Consider the following 20,129-nt stretch of genomic DNA (forward strand, 5'->3'; position numbering starts at 1 on the left):
GAATAGAGGGTATAGAAAGTTAAGGTGACATTCCATTTCCAACGACAGCTGCACTACTGTTCATTTTCTTTGGAAATTGACAATAACAGCGACGCGTTCAGTACTAGTAATGCAGCTGCGGTTAGAAATGGAATGTTACCCTTACTGTCATGGTAAATTATGTAGCTGCAGTACATTTACTGCCATCTTTCGACAGAAGATTAAAACTGTTAGAACACCAATTGACTTACAGCGCGATTCGGGAAATGAAATAGATCTCTACTAGACCTCAACAAGTTACGATATGGATAATTTAACGATATTTGTAAGATAGATATGTCAAATTTGACGTTTCCGCGATTCTGGAGGTCCTCTTGAACGATTTCGACAAGTTATGACTTAGATATCCAAGTCACATCTAGTCGATATCTATTGTAAATCTAGTTGATCTCTATATCGTTTCTAGATCTTGTGATTATCTCGTTTCCCGAATACGCGTGTTTGATCCTTATTCTTTCACTGATATGTGTTCATTTGTTAAATATTAAAATTAACGCCATCTACTACATCTACTGGTGTAGAATAGCGTATTATGCGGGAAATCGTATTAAACGTGATCGTAATAACCAAGTTCAAGCATTTCCAGTGAAAACGATCCAATCTTCAACAAGCCTAATACCAAAGCCTGACACTGTCTAATTTCCCTATCATCAAACAATTACACATTTCCAATGCGACGGAGCGCGCGCGTTTCACCACACATTACTGACCAATTATACTCCCTATATCCTTACAATAAGGTCGACGATTAATCAAATAAAAGAACGATTAGTACGTTCTGTCTTTTCGCTGATCTTAAGTAGTCCTTAAGGCTTTGGAATAAGGGTTATGGTTGGTCAAACTAATTATTATGTGCCGCCCAGTAATAGGTACATCTGATAGAAAGTTTCACTTGGCTTTCCTAGGATAGCTTTCAGTATAATTGGCTTTAAATTAAGATAAACTAAATGTGAATAGTGTCTATTTTTATTATCTTTGTGTTAGAGGCGTAAAGGGATGCCCCTTTACGCCTTCTACTTAAAGTTCTACTTAAAGATGTACCAAAAAATTTTTGCGTTAGCTTTGAGAATATTCATATTGTTTCTACTCAGAATTACGAGCTTTTTCGATTTTAGTGAGAAAAAATTGTAAAAATTATTGGTCTTTTGATTACGGTTAGTGACCTTATTATAACACCTGACACATCCATGACATTTGCTTGTACCGTTACTGATGCTATTTCCCCCCCCCCCCCACCCGATTAGGCACCTGGATCCAAAAATAGCCTGGACCTAGGTCCCGCAGCTGGCCGTTAAGCTGCTAATTGTGATTATAGGTTCCAGGCTCGATCTAGATATTCTAGATCTAGATGCTAGACAATGTGGGCACGTGCGGACAATTAGGGTCAAGCTAATTAATATACCGGGTGTGGCCCGTAACATGAGCAAATAATTAAAACATAGATTGTACTCCTAAAACGGTGACACTTTTGTTCAACAACTATTAAAAATTATCAAGTATTTAGATTCCCTATTTTTCATCCAAAATAAATATTATATTCAATGGACGCCATCGCCACGCCATATCATTGTGATTGACTTTGCTTGTCAAGCCTTAAACATTACAAAATTCGCAATACATTGCGTCTTTGAATAACCTTTAAAGTGTATTAAAAATCAAACTACAAGTTATTTTCAAAAGTCGCTGAACAAATGTTGATCAGCATGAGGAGTACAGCCTACAGTTAAATTTTTTGCTCTTCTTACAGGCCATACCCGGTATATCTGAAGACAGTCTGAAGGCGACTGCCTGCTGGTAACCTTTACTTGCTCAGTAATCGTTTGTTCGACTTCGACACCAATAGGTGAAGAATGGTTAATAAAGGTCACATGTCACTATCACACAATGCGAATGACCATATCGAACACACACACACACATACCATTCGACACTCGACACCAATGTGGTTCGGGGAATTAATAAATGACTGTATATATAGGGCCTACCGCGAATTGGCGCGAACCACGTTCGAAGTGTTGCCTCTTTGTCGCACTTGTAAATTCGTACGTAAGTTTACAGATATTCTAACGTCATAGCGGGTGTGCCTTGTAAAACGAGCAAATAATTAAAACATAGATTGTACTCCTCAAACGGTGACGTAAAAATTATGAAGTATTTAGACTCCCTATTTTTCATACAAAATAAATATTATCTTCAATGGACGCCATCGCCACGCCATATCATTGTGATTGACGTTGCTTGTCGCGCCTTAAACATAACAAAATTCGCAATCCATTGCGTCTTAGAATAAACTTTATAGTGTATTAAAAATCAAACCCAAAGGTTTTTTGAAAGTCGCTGAACAAATGTTGGTCAGTATGAGGAGTACAGCCTACAGTTTAATTTTTTGCTCATATTACAGGCCACATCCGGTATGTGATTTCCTTGAGCAGCAAGATAGCAGAAAGTGTCAAGTAAAAGAATATTAGAAGATATAAAAAAGGGGTTCATTTAAACATCAAAGTGTAATCTGCGGGTGCCAGGACACATGCCATAGACGGATCAATAAAAATGTTAATCAAAATGATTTAGTGTCGATTTCATATTGTAATGTATTTTGTTTAATGCTGATCCTTTGAATTTTTTGAGTAGTGACTGTTGGCTTTTAGGGCTGCCTCACAGTCCTCAAATTCTTCTGTTTTTTTCCTTGTGTTATCCCGGCATTTCGCCACGGCTCACGAGAGCCTGGGGTCCGCTTGACAACTAATCCCATGATTTGACGTAGGCACTAGTTTTTACGAAAGCGACTGCCATCTGACCTTCCAACCCATAAGTTCCGAAAAACTCATTGGTACGAGCCGGGGTTTGAACCCGCGACCTCCAGATCGCAAGTCGCACGCTCTCACCGCTAGGCCACCAGCGCTGCCTCACAGTCCTCAAATAATACTTAAATATCTGGGAGACCGAACTTTGCTCGGAATCCGAACTTTGCATACAAAAACTCAAAAATGCGTTTTCCCAGAGATAAGACCTAGATCGATTTTTCGCCCCCGAAAACCCCCATATAGCAAATTTCATCGAAATGGTTAGAGCCGTTTCCGAAATCCCCAAAATATATATACAGGGTGTTTGGTACATCGTTTGCCAAATTAAAACGGCATATAGGTTGAGTCATTTGCTATCTTCTCATATCTAGAAAAACACAATTTGCCATGTTTTTTTTTTACTACTACGCAAGTAATAATTTAAAATTTACGAAAACTGGCATAGAAGTGAAGAAAAAATGTGCGCCAAATTAAAATTACTAGGCCTGAGAAGATATAGCAAATGACTCAACCTATCTGCCGTTTTAATTTGGCAAACGATGTACCAAACACCCTGTATAAATAACTATGCAAGAATTGCTCGTTTAATGGTGTAGGTTGAGGGATTAAACAACAACTTAGTCCCTTTGTAAATACTAATAACTATTTCTCCAATGTCAACGTAAATATTAACATAAAAAATCGGCCAAGTGCGAGTCAGACTCGCGTTTCTAGGGTTCCGTACATAAGTCCGACTCACGCTTGACTGCACATTTGTAATAGGTTTTCCTGTCATCTATAGGCAAAGAACTATTTAGTATATTTTTTTCAAAATTTTAGACTCAGTAGTTTCGGAGATAAAGAGGTCATGTTTTGGCTATTTTCTTAAATAACTTCGAACCTATATATTTTAAAATTATAAAAAAAACATGTCCATTTTTGGGACACTAATTTACATATGTGTACCCAAATTTCAACTTAATTGGTCCAGTAGTTACCGAGCAAATAGCCTGTGACAGACGGACAGACAGACAGACGCACGAGTGATCCTATAAGGGTTCCGTTTTGAGGTATGGAACACTAAAAAAGAACGACATATACTTACAATACAGGTATCATTAAGATTGATTGATATCAGTACACAAGGTATTATTACAGAATGTCAATACATACACATTAATACCCTATTAGTAAACCAATTAAGTCTTCAACTATCAAGAACTGTCGTACGTTTCACACAAAAACGCCTAGTAAAATATACCGTTAATCCATTATCGACTTTATTTACACATATTACGATTCTATTTTAAACGGCGATCAATTTAAATTCATAATTCGAAAAATTCTATAAGATTTTTTTATGTGCCAATAGAATTTCAACCTTATATGTCGAGAAATATAGTTCTATTTGGAATAGCATAAGATTATAAAGAAGAAAAATTGTGATTTACGTATTGAAATAAAAGACTCAAGTTAAATACTTAAAGTCTTTTGTAATATAGATTTTAAGTAGTTGGTCTTAAGGTTGAAATTGTATTGTCTTGTCAATGGTTTATAATACGTTACGTATTTGTATTTACGAAATCAGATGGAAATAAAATGGTAGTGCAAGAAGTGTATTAATTCAAGCAGATATCGTTGAATTATTTATTGTGTAGTTTTAGGGTTCCGTAACAAGCGGTAAAAACGGGACCCTATTAAAGTCTGACCAGTAATATATGATCACGCGCCATGTTGCGAAATTTCACTGGAACTATTTTTACAAGCTTTTATGGAGCATTCGACGGGCTGTCCCGTACAAACGCATTTTATTTGCTGTGTTGCGACTTTTTTCTCGGCATTTAAAGCAGGCGATTATTTTTCTGTGCATATTTTTGACCATTTGTCATAGAAAAGGAAACTCTTATACCTTTAAATCTTCAGAAACTTCGCGTTTGTACGGGACAACGGTAGACAATTTCATGGAATGCTCCTTATTTAGTTTCACCTGACCGTTGTCTGTAATCAAATCTTGCAAGTTAAATTTGATCCACTTCCCGGTTTCCGATCGAGCTGAAATTTTGCATGCATGTATAAATCGGATGACAATGCAATATTATGGTACCATCGAGCTGATCTGATGATGGTGCCAGGAGGTGGCCATAGGAACTCTGTGATGAAACAACGCAACCTAATGATGTATTAGTTGTCTGTCGTAAGAAAAGTACAGTCAGTGATAAAAGCTTGTACCAAAAATGAAATTATTGCAAAAAACTTTTTCATACTAAAGTGAACTGTCACCCTATAACATGAGAATAACAGCGCCCTCATAATCATAATCATAATCATTTATTTGCACATAAAAAGGGTTTTACATAAAGGTGTTATAGAGTTACATGTCCAAGCCTTTTTAGCTGTTTGACAATGATCATAATATATTACTGGTCAGGCTTTACTAAGACCCCTCTGTCCGTCTGCCTCTCTATCTGTCTGTCACCAGGCCGTATCTCATGAACCGTAATAGCTAGACAGTTAAAATTTTCACAGATATATTTCTGTTGCCGCTATAACAATTAACAAATACTTAAAACAGAATAAAATATTGTGGCTCGGTCCCATACAACAAACGTGATTTTTTGCCGTTTTTTGCGTAATGGTACGGAACCCTTCGTGCGCGTTCCGACTCGCACGTGGCTGTTTTTTTTAAAGAATCAGTGTGCCGTGGTAGAACTGTGCCAGTGAGGAAAATATGCAAACATGGATAAACCTCTTTTTCTGGCACTTGAGCGGTAATGTGGGTATTGTAGGAAATCACAAGTTCGCCAGTATGTTTCGTGATTGAAATCAACCGTTTATTTGAGAAATGTAACTCGAGATGTTTTCCTTCACCGAAAGCTAGCGGTAAATATCAAATGATATTTAGTAGGTACCGTAAAATGGGGTGAGTTGTGTGAAATTTGACTTTCAAACCTCGATAAAATTTTATTTTTACATCTGAAAACTGAATGGTGTATATAATAAGTGGTTCGGACGTTTGTATTTTATTTTGGGTAGTTCCATTTCATAACTTTGACGATAAAGAGGAAAACCCACCTCACCCCGTAGTGCCTCGTATTTGGGGTGAGAGGGTTTTGCATACAAAGGTGATTTTGGAAGATTGTTGGATCGATTTTTTTTTATTATGCGTATTACTATAGCCCCATTTTAAATTGCAGTACATTATTTTTGTAGCAGTAGCCTTAAAATCCCTTCTCACCTCCCTCTCAAACCTTCTCTCCCCATTCATAACCCAACTCTCCCCGCGAAACCTACTCACCTGGTTTTACGGTACATAAGTTCCAAAATACTTATTGGTACAAGCCAGGATTTTAACCCGCGGCCTCCGTATTGAAAATTGGGCGTCAGATCCACTCGCTAACAGATTAAACAAAGTAAATTGCCATGCTTTCTCCTCCTAGACCGAAACACAACAAATCGGTGTTGATGTATCCAACTCGACCAACTGTTTTTTACTGATATTGCAGTAATTCTGCTCATATAATATTACTACTTAACACACAGAAAACCGCCGGAGAAGTCTGCGCCAAAGAAAAAAATTAATACATAGAGTGCTCACTCCATACATCTGTTTTAGTACCAAAACGACTATTATTTTCGTAGTCGACATCTAGCATCGAGTGGCGGAATTATCAGTACTGCTACTTGACAATAGATGTTGTGACAACCGAAAAGTCTAATGCTCAACAATTATCAGCTAATATTATAACCGGATTAACCGGAACTCTATTTTCAACTCCTTCTGCTTTAATATAAGAGCCTCGGTAGAGAGTACCATTTTGTACCATTTGGAGTTGAAACTCTAGGTCCATGGGGTCCCAGCGCGCGTAAGTTGTTCGCAGAAATCGCGAAGCGTCTGGTTGACGTAACTGGTGACCGAAGAGCTGGCGGCTACCTCGCACAACGTCAACGTCAACGTCAGTATTGCGATACAGCGGGGAAATGCCGCCAGCATCCTTGGTACAATGCCTCAGGGGCCTATTTTAGATTTAAGCTAGTTATTAATTTCGTTTAGTTGTACCACTGTATATATATTGTTTCTGCTTTTAATATTAGTTGTAAATTGGTGTTCAATACAATTTTCGCGACACTAAAGACTTCTAGTATCCAGTAGCGGTACTGATAATTCCGCTATACTCAATGCTAGATGTTGACTACGAAAATAATAGTCGTTTTTGTTAGAGAGTGAGTCTTCTGTACCTAGTACTATTATTTATTCTGTAGTATTGGTACCAAAATGTATGGAGTGAGCACTCTATTCTCACTATATTTCTCTATGGTCTGCGCTATTACATTACCATTACGCTATCTTTTATAACATTTATAAGTTTTATAACTAGCCAGACCGCGGAAGTGCAGAGAAAATGATCTGCAATTCATGCGCGCGCGTCTGCATTGCATTGCATAGCTGTACTTTATGCATATGCATGCGGAAATATGCTTATGCTCGCTGGTGCATAGGGTTCAGTAGCCCTTATAGAAGTTACGGACCACAACGAATAAATACATCGTATATCATCGTACTTAGTAAATATGTGACGTCCCACGATTTAAGGTACCTACCTTATGGCGGTTGGCGCTTACGCTATTATTTACGTCGCTCCAATATTATTTTATAGTAGAAACATTGTATACAATTGTGATATAATTAAGCTTTTCAATCTCGTATCTTCATTAGGCCACTCAGCCAGCGTTACTCTACTCAAAAACTCTCTATTAAGTATATCACGATTGTATAAAATACTATTTTGAAAACATCTAAAAATAGGTTTAAATATCCACCAATTCCCAACCCTGATTTTATTCAATCTCCTTTATTTATATGCGACAGTAAATCAGTGATGCTCTACATACTAAATCACGCTATCTTCCATCTGAAATGTTTAATATCCCACCGAGACACGCGGGCCGTTAATATGAGTTATACTCAAGTTATAGCTAGGATCGTTGATTGAAATAATTCTACGACTGCAGCAGACATTTCAATCGCACTTTATCACTGTGTAATTAGGTGAATCAACTTTTTCTTGTCACTAGTTGTCATGGTTACGGTCTCCTGGGTCACTCATAAAATACTAGATACTAGTTATTGATTGAAATTAACCAAACTTGAATTTTTTGGTAGTTATAAGGCACATTCCATAATGGGATATTCTACTAAATACGTTTGTAGAACATGGTACAGGGCTCTTCTAAGAAACTATGCTACTATTGTCTCCTGACTGATGGGCCAGAATAACAACAAGAAATAGTTGATAATTACGTAGAGAAAGGATAAAATTAGAAGAAATATATAGACTTAGGTTGTTGTTCAGGCCTAGGCTCTTTTGTAGATAGTGCAGGGATGCCTAAATGGATCTTCAATGAAGACTTGTTATTTAAACTTGTGTACAAAGTTTTATTTGTAAATTATAATTAAATTGAAATACATTACAACTAGAGTTTGTCGTTCAATGTATTTTGGAATATTGCCGTTGGCTGCTGTCGGCGGACGCATCCGATCGTTACCGATCGTCGAATTTCGGAGGTAATCGGCCATCCATGACGTCACAATAGACGGATCTAACGCGAATTTTATTCAATTACCTTGATTTACCGACGTTTCGACACAGTTTTCACTGGTCGTGGTCGCTGAAACGTCGGTAAATCAAGGTAATTGAATAAAATTCGCGTTAGACCCGTCTATAATGTGAGTTAATAGTTGTATTGCAATCCACGTCCCATGTCCGCTCCGTAACGGAGCCTTCTTTGGATGCTACGAAAAGTCACATGGCTATTTCCATACATTATTTAAGTTTCTATTGCTTTCTATCAACAATTGTTGGCTAGCCCCCCTGAATCCACTGCACCTTAATACATAAGTCAGCGAAGGGCCAGCTCTGTATGCAAGGCACAAGATACAACGCACGTGGGAAGTGTGGACAAGTGCTGATCGAGTGATTTGTGTTGCAATGGCGCCAAACGCGGCCTTCTACGAACTGACAAGTGTCAAGTTGATAGGCTTGATAGCTGGTTTGTTATTGCACGACACCTGACCACATGCCTTAATGGGTATAGTTTTAGAGAAATGTAGCTCCAAGTGAAGCGCGGCAGTGTCGAACTTCCCCCTCCCCCCCACTAATTGAGAGGTGACTCTCGATGTCTCCCGGTCTATATCTGCTCATGACCAGCTAAGAATCAACTGTGCCAAGTTTCAGCGCATAGTCACAAAGTGCAAGGTCCCCATACAACGGTGTGCACTAACAGCACACCAGCTATTGATATTGATAAGTTAAATGTGAAACTAGTATTTGGGTCGACCAACTATTTCTTGTTGTTATTCTGTCCCATCAGCCAGGAGACAATCGTAGCATAGTTTCTTAGAAGAGCTTCTGTACCATGTTCTACAAACGTGCTTAAGTAGTAGATGTCCCATTATGGCAAGGCCTTATAACTACCATTCATTTAAATACGAAATAACTTGTATTTTAAGAGTGACCCAGGAGACCGTAACCATGGCAACTAGTGACAAGAAAAAGTTGATTCACCCATTGTATAAAATTGTTGATGTATTGTTTATTATTTTTGCTTGTATGTTAAATTCAATGTTGACGTGTAAAGGATGACTCACGTTAGACCGGGCCGTGTCCGGGCCGGAGCTTCCGGAGCTTACTTTTCTACGACATAACAGGCGAACATGTGATAATTTCCATAGAAAACGATGCGCCGGAAGCTCTGGCCCGGACACGGCCCGGTCTATTGTGGCCTATTTGCTGAATAAATCTTGAAGTTTTTTGAAGTACTCGTTGTATTTTTTTTCTATTTTTTCCTAGCATCGAAAACTAGAAACTGCAGTTAGGGCTTGTAGAGTTAGAAGCTTGGCTCTACAAGAGATCTGATAACTTTTTGACAGTGCGAGCCTTATGGTTGATTGAATGACATGAGCCATCTTGGCAACATTTTACATGAAAATGTTTTGTTGGGATATATCTTGTTTTATCTAAAACACTTACCCCCTTTTTCATAAACGTCTATTAAAGTTAACGAGCCGATAATAATCGTTTCTCCCTTTCCGACGTATTGGTATGGAAGGATTATTATCGGCTTGTCAACTTTAGTAAACGTTTATGAATAAGGGGGTTAAATTTAATGTCAGTCTAATCTTAATTCTCATTGGCCATTCAACGTGGTAATGCTGCCAGTGTGATGGGGACTTTTGAGCCAGGTACGATTCGTGACAATTGATTTGCTTAACTTTGCTTTATTGTTAAAAAAAAATGACGAAGCCTGTTGCGGATATCATCATTGGCTTGTTTTGGACGAAGCATGTTGCAGATTTGCATTTGTAGCCACCTGACGAAGCCTGCGTTGTAGATATCCTAACAAAAAAAATTATCATATTTTTGTAGATGTTAAATAAAGATCTAATTAATAAAATATTCGATTTTCATCTTAATTCTAATTCATTACGTCCCAGATGTCGCCTCGTTATTAAAATGGATGCCTATTCCATTACATTAGCATTTATTATGAAACTGTTAGATAACTATTATATTATAATATGATTGGGTGTCCATAACCGTTTGCATTCTGCATAATAATGAAATGTATCATATAAGTGGACGGGTTGTGCATATTAATTGTATAGGTATTTGATGTGTTATTTTATTTTATTAGTTATTATTTGTGCTAATAAACATTTCTTAACTATGTATTTATCTGTCTGTAGGTTTTCTTTTTGAACTGTATTGAAAATAAAAAGGGAATATGATACGATATGAAAACTTTTTCGGATTAAGGTCTCTGCCCACTACACCGTATCATACCATGACCGTGCTATGAACGTATCAGGCACGGAATGTAACGCGATACGGCCTGCTATGCCCACTACACCGTGTCCACATTTTACATAACGGGTTTAGTGCCCGTAGTAACCGCGCATCATCCCCATAGCATCCGCCTAATCCCCGTAGCATCCGCGTTTCATCCCCTTAGTACCGCGTTTTATTCGCGAGAGCAATAATCGTCAGAAAAAGCCAGCGAATAGTTATCAGACTCGTAAGAGCGAGCAAGAAATATAGCAACGCGTTTATAACGGGCTTAGAACGCTCACCATACGCGGTTAAAACCCTTAAGCCCACCGTTTCGCCGCCTGCACGCACCGTTCTGGCAACGTTGCGTGCCATGCACGGAGCGTTTCGGCACCGGCAAAATATCCTCGCCGACTATTTTTGCCGGTCCGTGCATGGCACGCGACGGGTATGGTCGGTGACGGAACGGGCTAGAGGGCATAGTCTCATGCTTTTTCATACAAAGAATATTTTTTTGCCTGACACGTTCATAGCACGGTCATGGTATGATACGGTGTAGTGGGCAGAGACCTTTAGGATCGAAAGAGCTTGTGAGTAGAAATAACATAAAAAAAGTTTTACTTAGGGGGTTGTGCACAAATCACGCAAGGTGTTTTCAGCTACTTTTTGACCCCAATGGCAATAAAATGGTAGGTATTTTTTTTAGTTTCCTTCACTGTAGTAAAATACACGTGAGGTCTCCATATACCCCTCTCCCCCAACGTGATCTGTCGTATTTTTCGTGACTCCCCCCTCCCCTCCTATTGAACCTGGCGTGATTTCTGATTTGTGCACAAGCCCACTTAAGGGGCCCACTGATTAACAGTCCGCCGGACGGTATCGGCCTGTCACTTGTTCGGAACTATGAAAATTTTGTTCTAACTGACAGGCCGATACCGTCCGGCGGACTGTTAATCAGTGGGCCCCTAACACTGTCCTACTTCACACCAATCCCACACATCCATCACACATCATGATCACAGTAAAAAACGCATCAATTTCATAATAGATCGTGTTCTCATACACGCATCTCGTAACGAGCCATGTCACGAATATGGCCGTCTGCAGTGAAAGCGAGCCTGGACATAGATCATTAGTAAGACGGAATGTCATACAAGGTGTAAGGGCCCGATTCGGATTTTGAAATAGACATCTATTAGATATCTTTTAGACATCACCAAGATACGATAACGATATGTTTAAACATATCGTTATCGTATCTTAAGATCTAACCTGTCAAATTTGACATTTGCGCGATTCTGGAGATACTCTTGAACGATATCCACAGGATATGACTTAGAGATCACATGTAATAGATATCTTACGCTATCTAACGTAAAAGTGACATTGGTTGCCCGAATTGCGCTGCAAAAGAGAACTAGTTGATATCTAAACTACGTATCTAGAATGGATCTAGTACGTGTCGTCTCTTGTGAATATCTTGAAGTTCGAATACGGCAGTAAGTACCTAATAGTGGGGAACCACTTATAGTCCAGTCCAGTCCACCATTAGTACTTATAGTCCAGCAAGAAATTGTAGAAAATAATTGAGGGCGCCACTTGCTACGTAGCTGTCACATTTTTGACGTAAAATGCTAAACATGGCAACAATTTAGTATGGAAATTTTAATTTAATTAATTATCATTTATTTAAGGACCAACTGAGATCATTTTTGTTAGTACTTACCAGCCCATCGACACCCCATACTTTGATAAATTAAGAACGTACTTGTTACCAACATTGAGGCATAGAAATAATCTTATCGAATTAAAATGACTGCTGTTGCATTTTGGTGGCACATACCATACTTGCTTTTAACATAGACGTATTATACTTACTTTTCTTTAGGTTGGTATGATTGGCAGTAAAACGTCAAACGTCATTTGAATTGTCGTGAACGTGGAAATACGTGGTTATTTTTTATTGTAATTGGTAAAATAACTTTAGCTGTTATTTAAATGGGGGCCAAATCTTTAAGGAAATGTGAAGTTTGTAGTGGGTGTGTAAGAAGACTAACTACTGGCGCATTTTTGGCCAAATTTCCACTTGATCCGAACAGGTCGGTAAACTGTTGTTTGTATGCAATATTTTCATTTTTTACTTTGAGTCGTTAAAAGTTACTAATTTAATTAGTTTTAGTCGTGTACAATCCATGATTAAAACGAAAATATTTTGTGAATAATAGTAGTTTATGTGACTGCTACATAATGAAAGGCATTAAAATACGAGTGTGGGTTTATGAAACGAATGAAATGAGTTTCATAATAGTATCACACGAGTGTTTTAATGCCTAATTATGTACAGTTACATACACTACTTTATCTACACACATATTATAAACTTTCTATGATATATTCACTAACTTCATATTACAGCCGACTTTGCTCTCTGGCGGAACTCGCGGATATGAGATGGCGTTTCCGAAATATCTTTATCGCACATTTTACACGAAACTTTTGTTATAGTTCCTTTAAAAACAACAAAACAAATTATATTTTACTTATAACGTCATCTCAACTGATATTAGAATGGGGGTCAAATCAAATTGCTTTTTTTTTTTCAGAGATGTTCGAAATTTGAAATGCATTACCAAATCGATTTTGATATAGTAATGAAGCTATTACCACATTTTCACAGATAAAAAATTTGCTGCAACAAAACAGTTTATCGTAATGTGGGCCATTATTTACGAATTTTGAAGGCATCATAGACAGTTTATGATATGTGTGTAGATAAAGTATTTTTAAGTAAAAAACTAAGTAACCTATGACACGAATAGTGTACGACCAATTTATCGATAATCTCTTTATTTCAGATGTCGATTATGGGCAAAGCTGAGGAAAAGGAAATGAGGATTTGGCGTATTTATTTACCTATTCAAAAGCTGAATGGAAACAAGTTCATTTGTGGAAATCATTCTCCACCCAGTGCCTTCAATAAAAAGGGACCAGATTAAAAAAGAATGCGCGCGAATTTAGCATATTGTAATATGCCTACTTGAATAATAAACTATGTTATTTTTATCATGTAAAATAAAATTGTTTATATATATAATGTTCTTTTATTTTATTAATCCACGTGATTCTCAAAATGTACTGTTACAGTAGTACAGTAGGTAAATACAGCAGCACGTATCGCACATTTATCGATATCGATAAACAGTAGGTACTGGAAGTCGGAATTAAAGGTAAAAACAATGAAATTATATCGCGGTAGACCCGTTTGTGTAATTGAATATGTGTACAAAACGCGAGAGTTTAAAGTGTTATATAGGTACTGGAAGTGTCGAGCCCTAGCGTTGTTTTTTTTTGTGTTGGTAGTATTGTGTGTGGTTTTTTTTTAACAATTATGGCCTGGATGCGAGATCTTTAAGCCTGTATTTGGTGTGTTGGGATATGTACGTTCATAATTCGGTTCGAGGATTGTTCGAGAGTGCCGACTCTTAAAACGTAGTGATTATATGCTCTTTGGTACTTACGACTATGACTTATAAACTATTGTTAGTATTATGCTCTATATGCTATACAATGTCATTTTGTCATTTTATAGTGCCATTTTATTTTATTTTTACTATTTTATGTCTCACTATATATTCGGCATCGTGTTCTGATTAGGAAAAAGTAAAAGAAAAGAATTTTGGCCTTTGTACCTATTGGAGGGCTGACAGACTTGGATGACTTGACCCTTAAAAAATATTGCCACATCATGAAATGCCACGTCTAAATATGTATGTGACAATTTTTTTTTTAAATAATAATAATGATAAATAGAGATGCAACGGATAGTTGTTTGGCCGGATACCGGATATTCGGCCTGACCATTGACCGAATATCCGGTATTCGGCCGCCGAATATTCGGCCAGTGGAACTATACCTACATTTCGGTTTTTCAGGTGCGCATTCTGCAGGTTTGACCTGTTTCCTAGTAAACTTTCGCGGTAACTCATTCCTAGGTTCGAAATGAGTGCGCGCGCAAGTCAGTGGAATGATTAAATTGTATTAAAATAATAAACAAGTACGATTATGACCGTGTCTGTTTCTTAAATCCAATTTGTTTATTCTGAAATCAAGCAATGTTGCTATCCGGTATCCGGCCGCATAGTAAGTCACCATCCGGTATCCGGCCGGATAGTAAAATAATGGCCGGGTAGGCCGGATACCGGATAGTAACCGGATATACGGTGCATCTCTAATAATAACATATGACTAACAAGCTGTTTTCGTTTTTTCCAGGGCTCGGACCCTCGCGTGGCGACGTGCCGCGGACGCCTGCAGACGCGACGCTGCCAGCTCAACCAGGAAATCAACAAGGAGTTGAGGTTGCGAGCTGGTGCCGAAAACTTATTCAAGGTACGTAGTGTAATGTTGGCCACGCAACGTTGCCAGCTCGGACCCTCGCGTGGCGACGTGCCGCGGACGCCTACAGACGCGACGCTGCCAGCTCAACCAGGAAATCAACAAGGAGTTGAGGTTGCGAGCTGGTGCCGAAAACTTATTCAAGGTACGTTGTCTGATGTCCGCGCGACGTTGCCAGTTCGACCCCCGGGGGACGCCTACGCTGCCAGCTCAACCAGGAGATCAACAAGGAGTTGAGGTTGCGATCTGGTGCCGAAAACTTATTCAAAATACGTTGTCTCATGTCTGCGCGACGTTGCCAGTTCGACCCTCGAGTGAGCGCCTGCAGACGCGACCCTGCCAGCTCAACCAGGAGATCAACAAGGAGTTGAGGTTGCGAGCTGGTGCCGAAAACTTATTCAAGGTACGTTGTCTCATGTCTGGGCGACGTTGCCAGTTCGACCCTCGAGTGAGCGCTTGCAGACGCGGCGCTGCCAGCTCAACCAGGAGATCAACAAGGAGTTGAAGTTGCGAGCTGGTGACGAAAACTTATTCTAGGTACCTTTCCTAACCGGCTAATGTTTTTCTTACCCACGATATCATCTAAATTTTCATCTCCCACATTTTCAATCGGGGTGCCATGACTACATTTTATTTTTTGATGATCTTTCGTGTTTGGGCGACTAACGCTGGCTACCGTTCCTCTACCCACCAATGGAATGGCAGCTGACGCCCACGAAGGTTCATTAGTTTCATTACACATCTGCATTAACCACTTTACGAATTTTCGGGATACTATATACTATACTGGTCTTAGAAATCTAGCTGTTTTTGGCTCGCGGTCGCTCCTAAATACACTCATGGAAAAATTTTTGGAACGCAATATTTTTGAAATTACTTTGATGCTTTCTTTTGCGTTCCTCATGAGAAGCCTGACCAGTAATATACAGGGTGTTTGGTACATCGTTTATCATTGTCGAGAGGGCGCTGTTATTCTAATGAACAGGGTGACAGTACAGTATAGTATGAAAAAATTAGTCCCAGTGAAATTCCACAACATGGCGCGTGATCATACATTCCTGGTCAGGCTTTATAAGTGACAAAACAACTTGCATGAAGAATTAGAAAGCAACAGCTAGCATTCTAGTTGTATGTTAGCACTGATAGACGCCTGTGCAACAAAATTATACATTACGAGCCGCACCTATCATTCAAGCTAGGAATGAGGCTGCATGTAAATTTCCCTGCCTACAATAGAAAGTTCTGAATCCAATGCCTGACTGTGCTGTTGTGGGACATGACTAGGAGGTATTGTAAAATGTACATTTGAGTGAGTTAGGTACTTTTGAGACCCTTTTAGTCATTGTAATGGACTTGGCAAAAATTATGTCCAAGTTGATGCATAGCTAGGTTTTTAGGGTTCCGTACCCAAAGGGTAATAAGTTTTTGGCAAAAATTTCATGTTTGGTACAAGCTTTTATCGCTGGCTGCACTTTTCTACGACAGACAACTAATACTCATCGAGACAATTCTAAAAACCACTAACACAATTAGGTTAGTGGGTAGTTAGCGGTTTCATCACAGAGTTCCTATAGTCACCTCCTGTCTCCATCATCAGACCAGCTCGGTGGTACCATATTATTGCATTGTCATCCGATTTATACAAGCATGCAAAATTTCAGCTCAATCGGAAACCGGGAAGTGGATCAAATTTAACTTGCAAGATTTGATTACAGACAGACAGACAACGGTTAGGTGAAACTAAATAAAAGCTTGTAAAAAACGGAACTCTATTACTAAGACTCCACTGTCCGTCTGTCTGTATGTCTGTCTGTCTGTCTGTCACCAGGCTGTATCTCATGAACCGTGATAGCTAGACAGTTGAAATTTTCACAGATGCTATTTAGATATTTCTGTTGCCGCTATAACAACAAATACTAAAAAGTACGGAACCCTCGGTGGCCGAGTCCGACTCCCACTTTTCTGGTTTTTTTAATATAATATACCTATATTTATCTAATTTATATATAGTGACCGCTTTCTGAGAAACTTGAACTCATAAAAGAACTGTTACGTTAACATCATCAGAACAAAGAGATCTAACGCAACACCAAAATCGGCTTAAAACTGCCGAAATCCGGTAATTATGGCCCAAGCATGATACCCATCAAAATCTAACGTCTGATGCCTATGTCACAGATTACCTCGCAGAGTTTCAGACTCCGCATAGAGCATTTACGTAGCCTCACGGTCACCATACTAACTGCCCGATGCGAACTACATATAAGATACGTCAATTAATAGATCTAGAACCGATATGGATTAGACGTGTCAGTGTCAAAAGTGACGTGTTTGGTTGAAGAAAAACCGAGCTAATATCTAGATTATGGGCGTCGCAAGAAAAGCGGGTGTTTTTACAACTAAAGGGGCCCACTGATTAACAGTCTGCCGGACGGTATCGGCCTGTCAGTTGTTCGGAACTGTCAAAATTTTGTTCTAACTGAAGCCCTTTATGAAGCACGTAGAGTTGGGTGAAAGGAAACCGTCAATCATGTGTTGATTTTACCCGGACGCGATATTTGACCATTTAGCACGTCAAATAAGGCCCTAGTAGGCGTACCAAGACTTGACACTTGGCGTTTACGTTAGCGACTACATCTCGCTCGCACTGATATATTGGTACGGTGTACGATATAGAGGAAATGCCATTCACGCAGTCGTAAACGTAAATGTCAAACGCCAACTCGTGGTAGCCGTGCTGGATGCGATATTTGACCATTTAGCACAGCGGTCGGCAACAGGCGGCCTTATTATTTTTCTGTTCTTACTGACATGTGTTGTCACGTCACTTCTTGATTTCCTTCAATATATGAATTACGTTTATGTTATTTGTTCCCGTTTTATTTAACTCTCCGTTATCTTACAAATAACCATTAATAAGGCCCCAGTTTGTAAATTGTAAGTGATCTGTGTTGCATGTAGATTCCCACCAAGGTCAGGGTTCAGGGACCCGTAAGAAAGGGTGTCACGCTCGGTGCGCACGCGACGGTGGGCGCGGAATGACGTAAGTCACGTACTGATTGTTTGAGTTAGGTACTTTTCATGGCATTATTTACCAAGATCTGGGAGACCGAGCTTTGATATAAAAAAAAATATAGTTGTCTGTAAAGTCGGTTTACGGACGATAATTTTGAGTGATAACGTCATAAGAAAAAACCGGGCAAGTGCGAGTCGGACTCGCGCACGAAGGGTTCCCTACCATAATGCAAAAAAAAAAACAAAAAAAGCAAAAAGAACGGTCACCCATCCAAGTACTGATCACTTCCGACGTTGCTTAACTTTGGTCAAAAATCACGTTTGTTGTATGGGAGCCCCATTTAAATCTTACGGCAACAGAAATACATCATCTGTGAAAATGTCAACTGTCTAGCTATCACGGTTCGTGAGATACAGCCTGGTGACAGACGGACGGACGGACGGACGGACGGACGGACGGACGGACGGACAGCGAAGTCTTAGTAATAGGGTCCCGTTTTACCCTTTGGGTACGGAACCCTAAAAAATACCATTACATTACGTAACGTTACCATGGAGATTTGTCCACAACGTTACCATGGAGACCTGTCCACAACGTGACACTTTTTTGTGCATGCTACCGGTGTTATCACGTCAAAATTAAAAAATGCGCGTTTTTCCAGAAATAGACCTAGCTAGATCGATTTATCGCCCCCGAAAGCATCCATATAGCAATGAAATTTGATCCTACACCTGTGATCTCAATACAATTATGCGGGATTTGGCGTTTTTAGGTTATAAATTATATGGAAATGACAGGTATGATACCTGATCCTACCCTTCGAGTTTGAAAAATTTTATAACATTCATATATTAAGTAGAGATCCCTTTTTGGGATAAATTCGCCTTTGTGCATAACATTTTCATTTTTGTTTTGTTTTGTCCGTTTTATGTATACCTATTTATGTACAATAAAGTGACATACATACATATATACATACATACATACATACATACATTCATACATACATAGATAAGTAGAGTTTTGCGTTATCCCCTTCTTGAACGTTTCTGCACTTTGTTAATAGTGATGAGACCATCTTTTTTTTCTCAACAACAATGGCCGCCAGACAGGAAGCGGTTCCACGTATGAATCACTCCTTTCGTTCGTTCGTTCGTTCATTCACATAAACCACTCTCCATATACTGCAGTAAAAACTATTAACATGACAGTTGCATCTGGCAACAATGTTGCAATCTGGCGCAGATTTATGAGTCAATTACTTATTCGTTTTTTTAATACCATGTCTGTGGTAAATAAGGCTATAGATACGAGTATGCATGTTTAGCTACTGCCGGGGTTAAGCGATTAAACCGTTAACCCAGTGTCAAGCTTGATTTCCGCGACGTCATACTATTGCCCCTATTTTGCGTGGTGGGTTGGCGGCACTATTCTTGCCAACCCAACTCTACCAAGAAGCCTAGCAGACCCTTGACGTTGCTGACGACTTCTGGGAGTTCTGGGAGAGACCCCAATGAACCCAGGTGTTGTGCCCGGCACCTATTCTGCCACCCCTGGGCATTCGAGAATGACGTGGGTGGCTGTCTCCTCTGCCTCCATGCATGCTCTGCAGAGGGGGCTATCTGTAACACGAGAGTTATTAATTAATATTTCTTGTCTATTCCAGGCGACAACCAATCGGAAGCTGAGGGAAACGGTGGCTCTGGAGCTAAGCTTCGTGAACTCCAACCTGCAGCTGCTGAAGGAACAGCTGGCCGAACTCAACTCCTCGGTGGAACTCTACCAGAACGACAGGTAAATCCTTCTTTTCTTAGTTAGATACTCAGTAGATTTGACAAGGCTAAGGCCCGGGCCTAATGCGGCAAGATATTAAGGGCGGCAAATTGTGACAAAAAATTCGCTGATGATAAGAAATAACTCAAAATTTATTCACTGAGAAAGGGGCGGGTACAGGGCCTGGGGCCTAGGGCGGCAAAGACTGCAAATCGCCACTGCGGATACTTTTGTCAAAGTAGTCGTGGTCATTGAGGTCGTACGGCCTTTTTCATTATTTCCCCCCATGTTTCTCTA

At 39.4% G+C, this 20,129-nt stretch overlaps 1 protein-coding gene across 1 annotated transcript in view; it reads left to right on the top strand.

Annotated features, from left to right (window-relative positions):
• The window catches only part of LOC134673900 (rhophilin-2-B), a 181,250-nt gene that overhangs the window by 119,055 nt on the left and 42,066 nt on the right, over positions 1-20,129 (top strand). Inside the window, exons 3-4 of the mRNA XM_063531954.1 lie at positions 14,921-15,037; positions 19,726-19,853. Of these exons, the coding sequence (XP_063388024.1) occupies positions 14,921-15,037; positions 19,726-19,853 (245 nt within the window). The remainder of the gene's footprint in view (positions 1-14,920; positions 15,038-19,725; positions 19,854-20,129) is intronic.

The sequence above is a fragment of the Cydia fagiglandana genome, chromosome 19 (assembly GCF_963556715.1).
Source record: "Cydia fagiglandana chromosome 19, ilCydFagi1.1, whole genome shotgun sequence".
Lineage (NCBI taxonomy): Eukaryota > Metazoa > Arthropoda > Insecta > Lepidoptera > Tortricidae > Cydia > Cydia fagiglandana.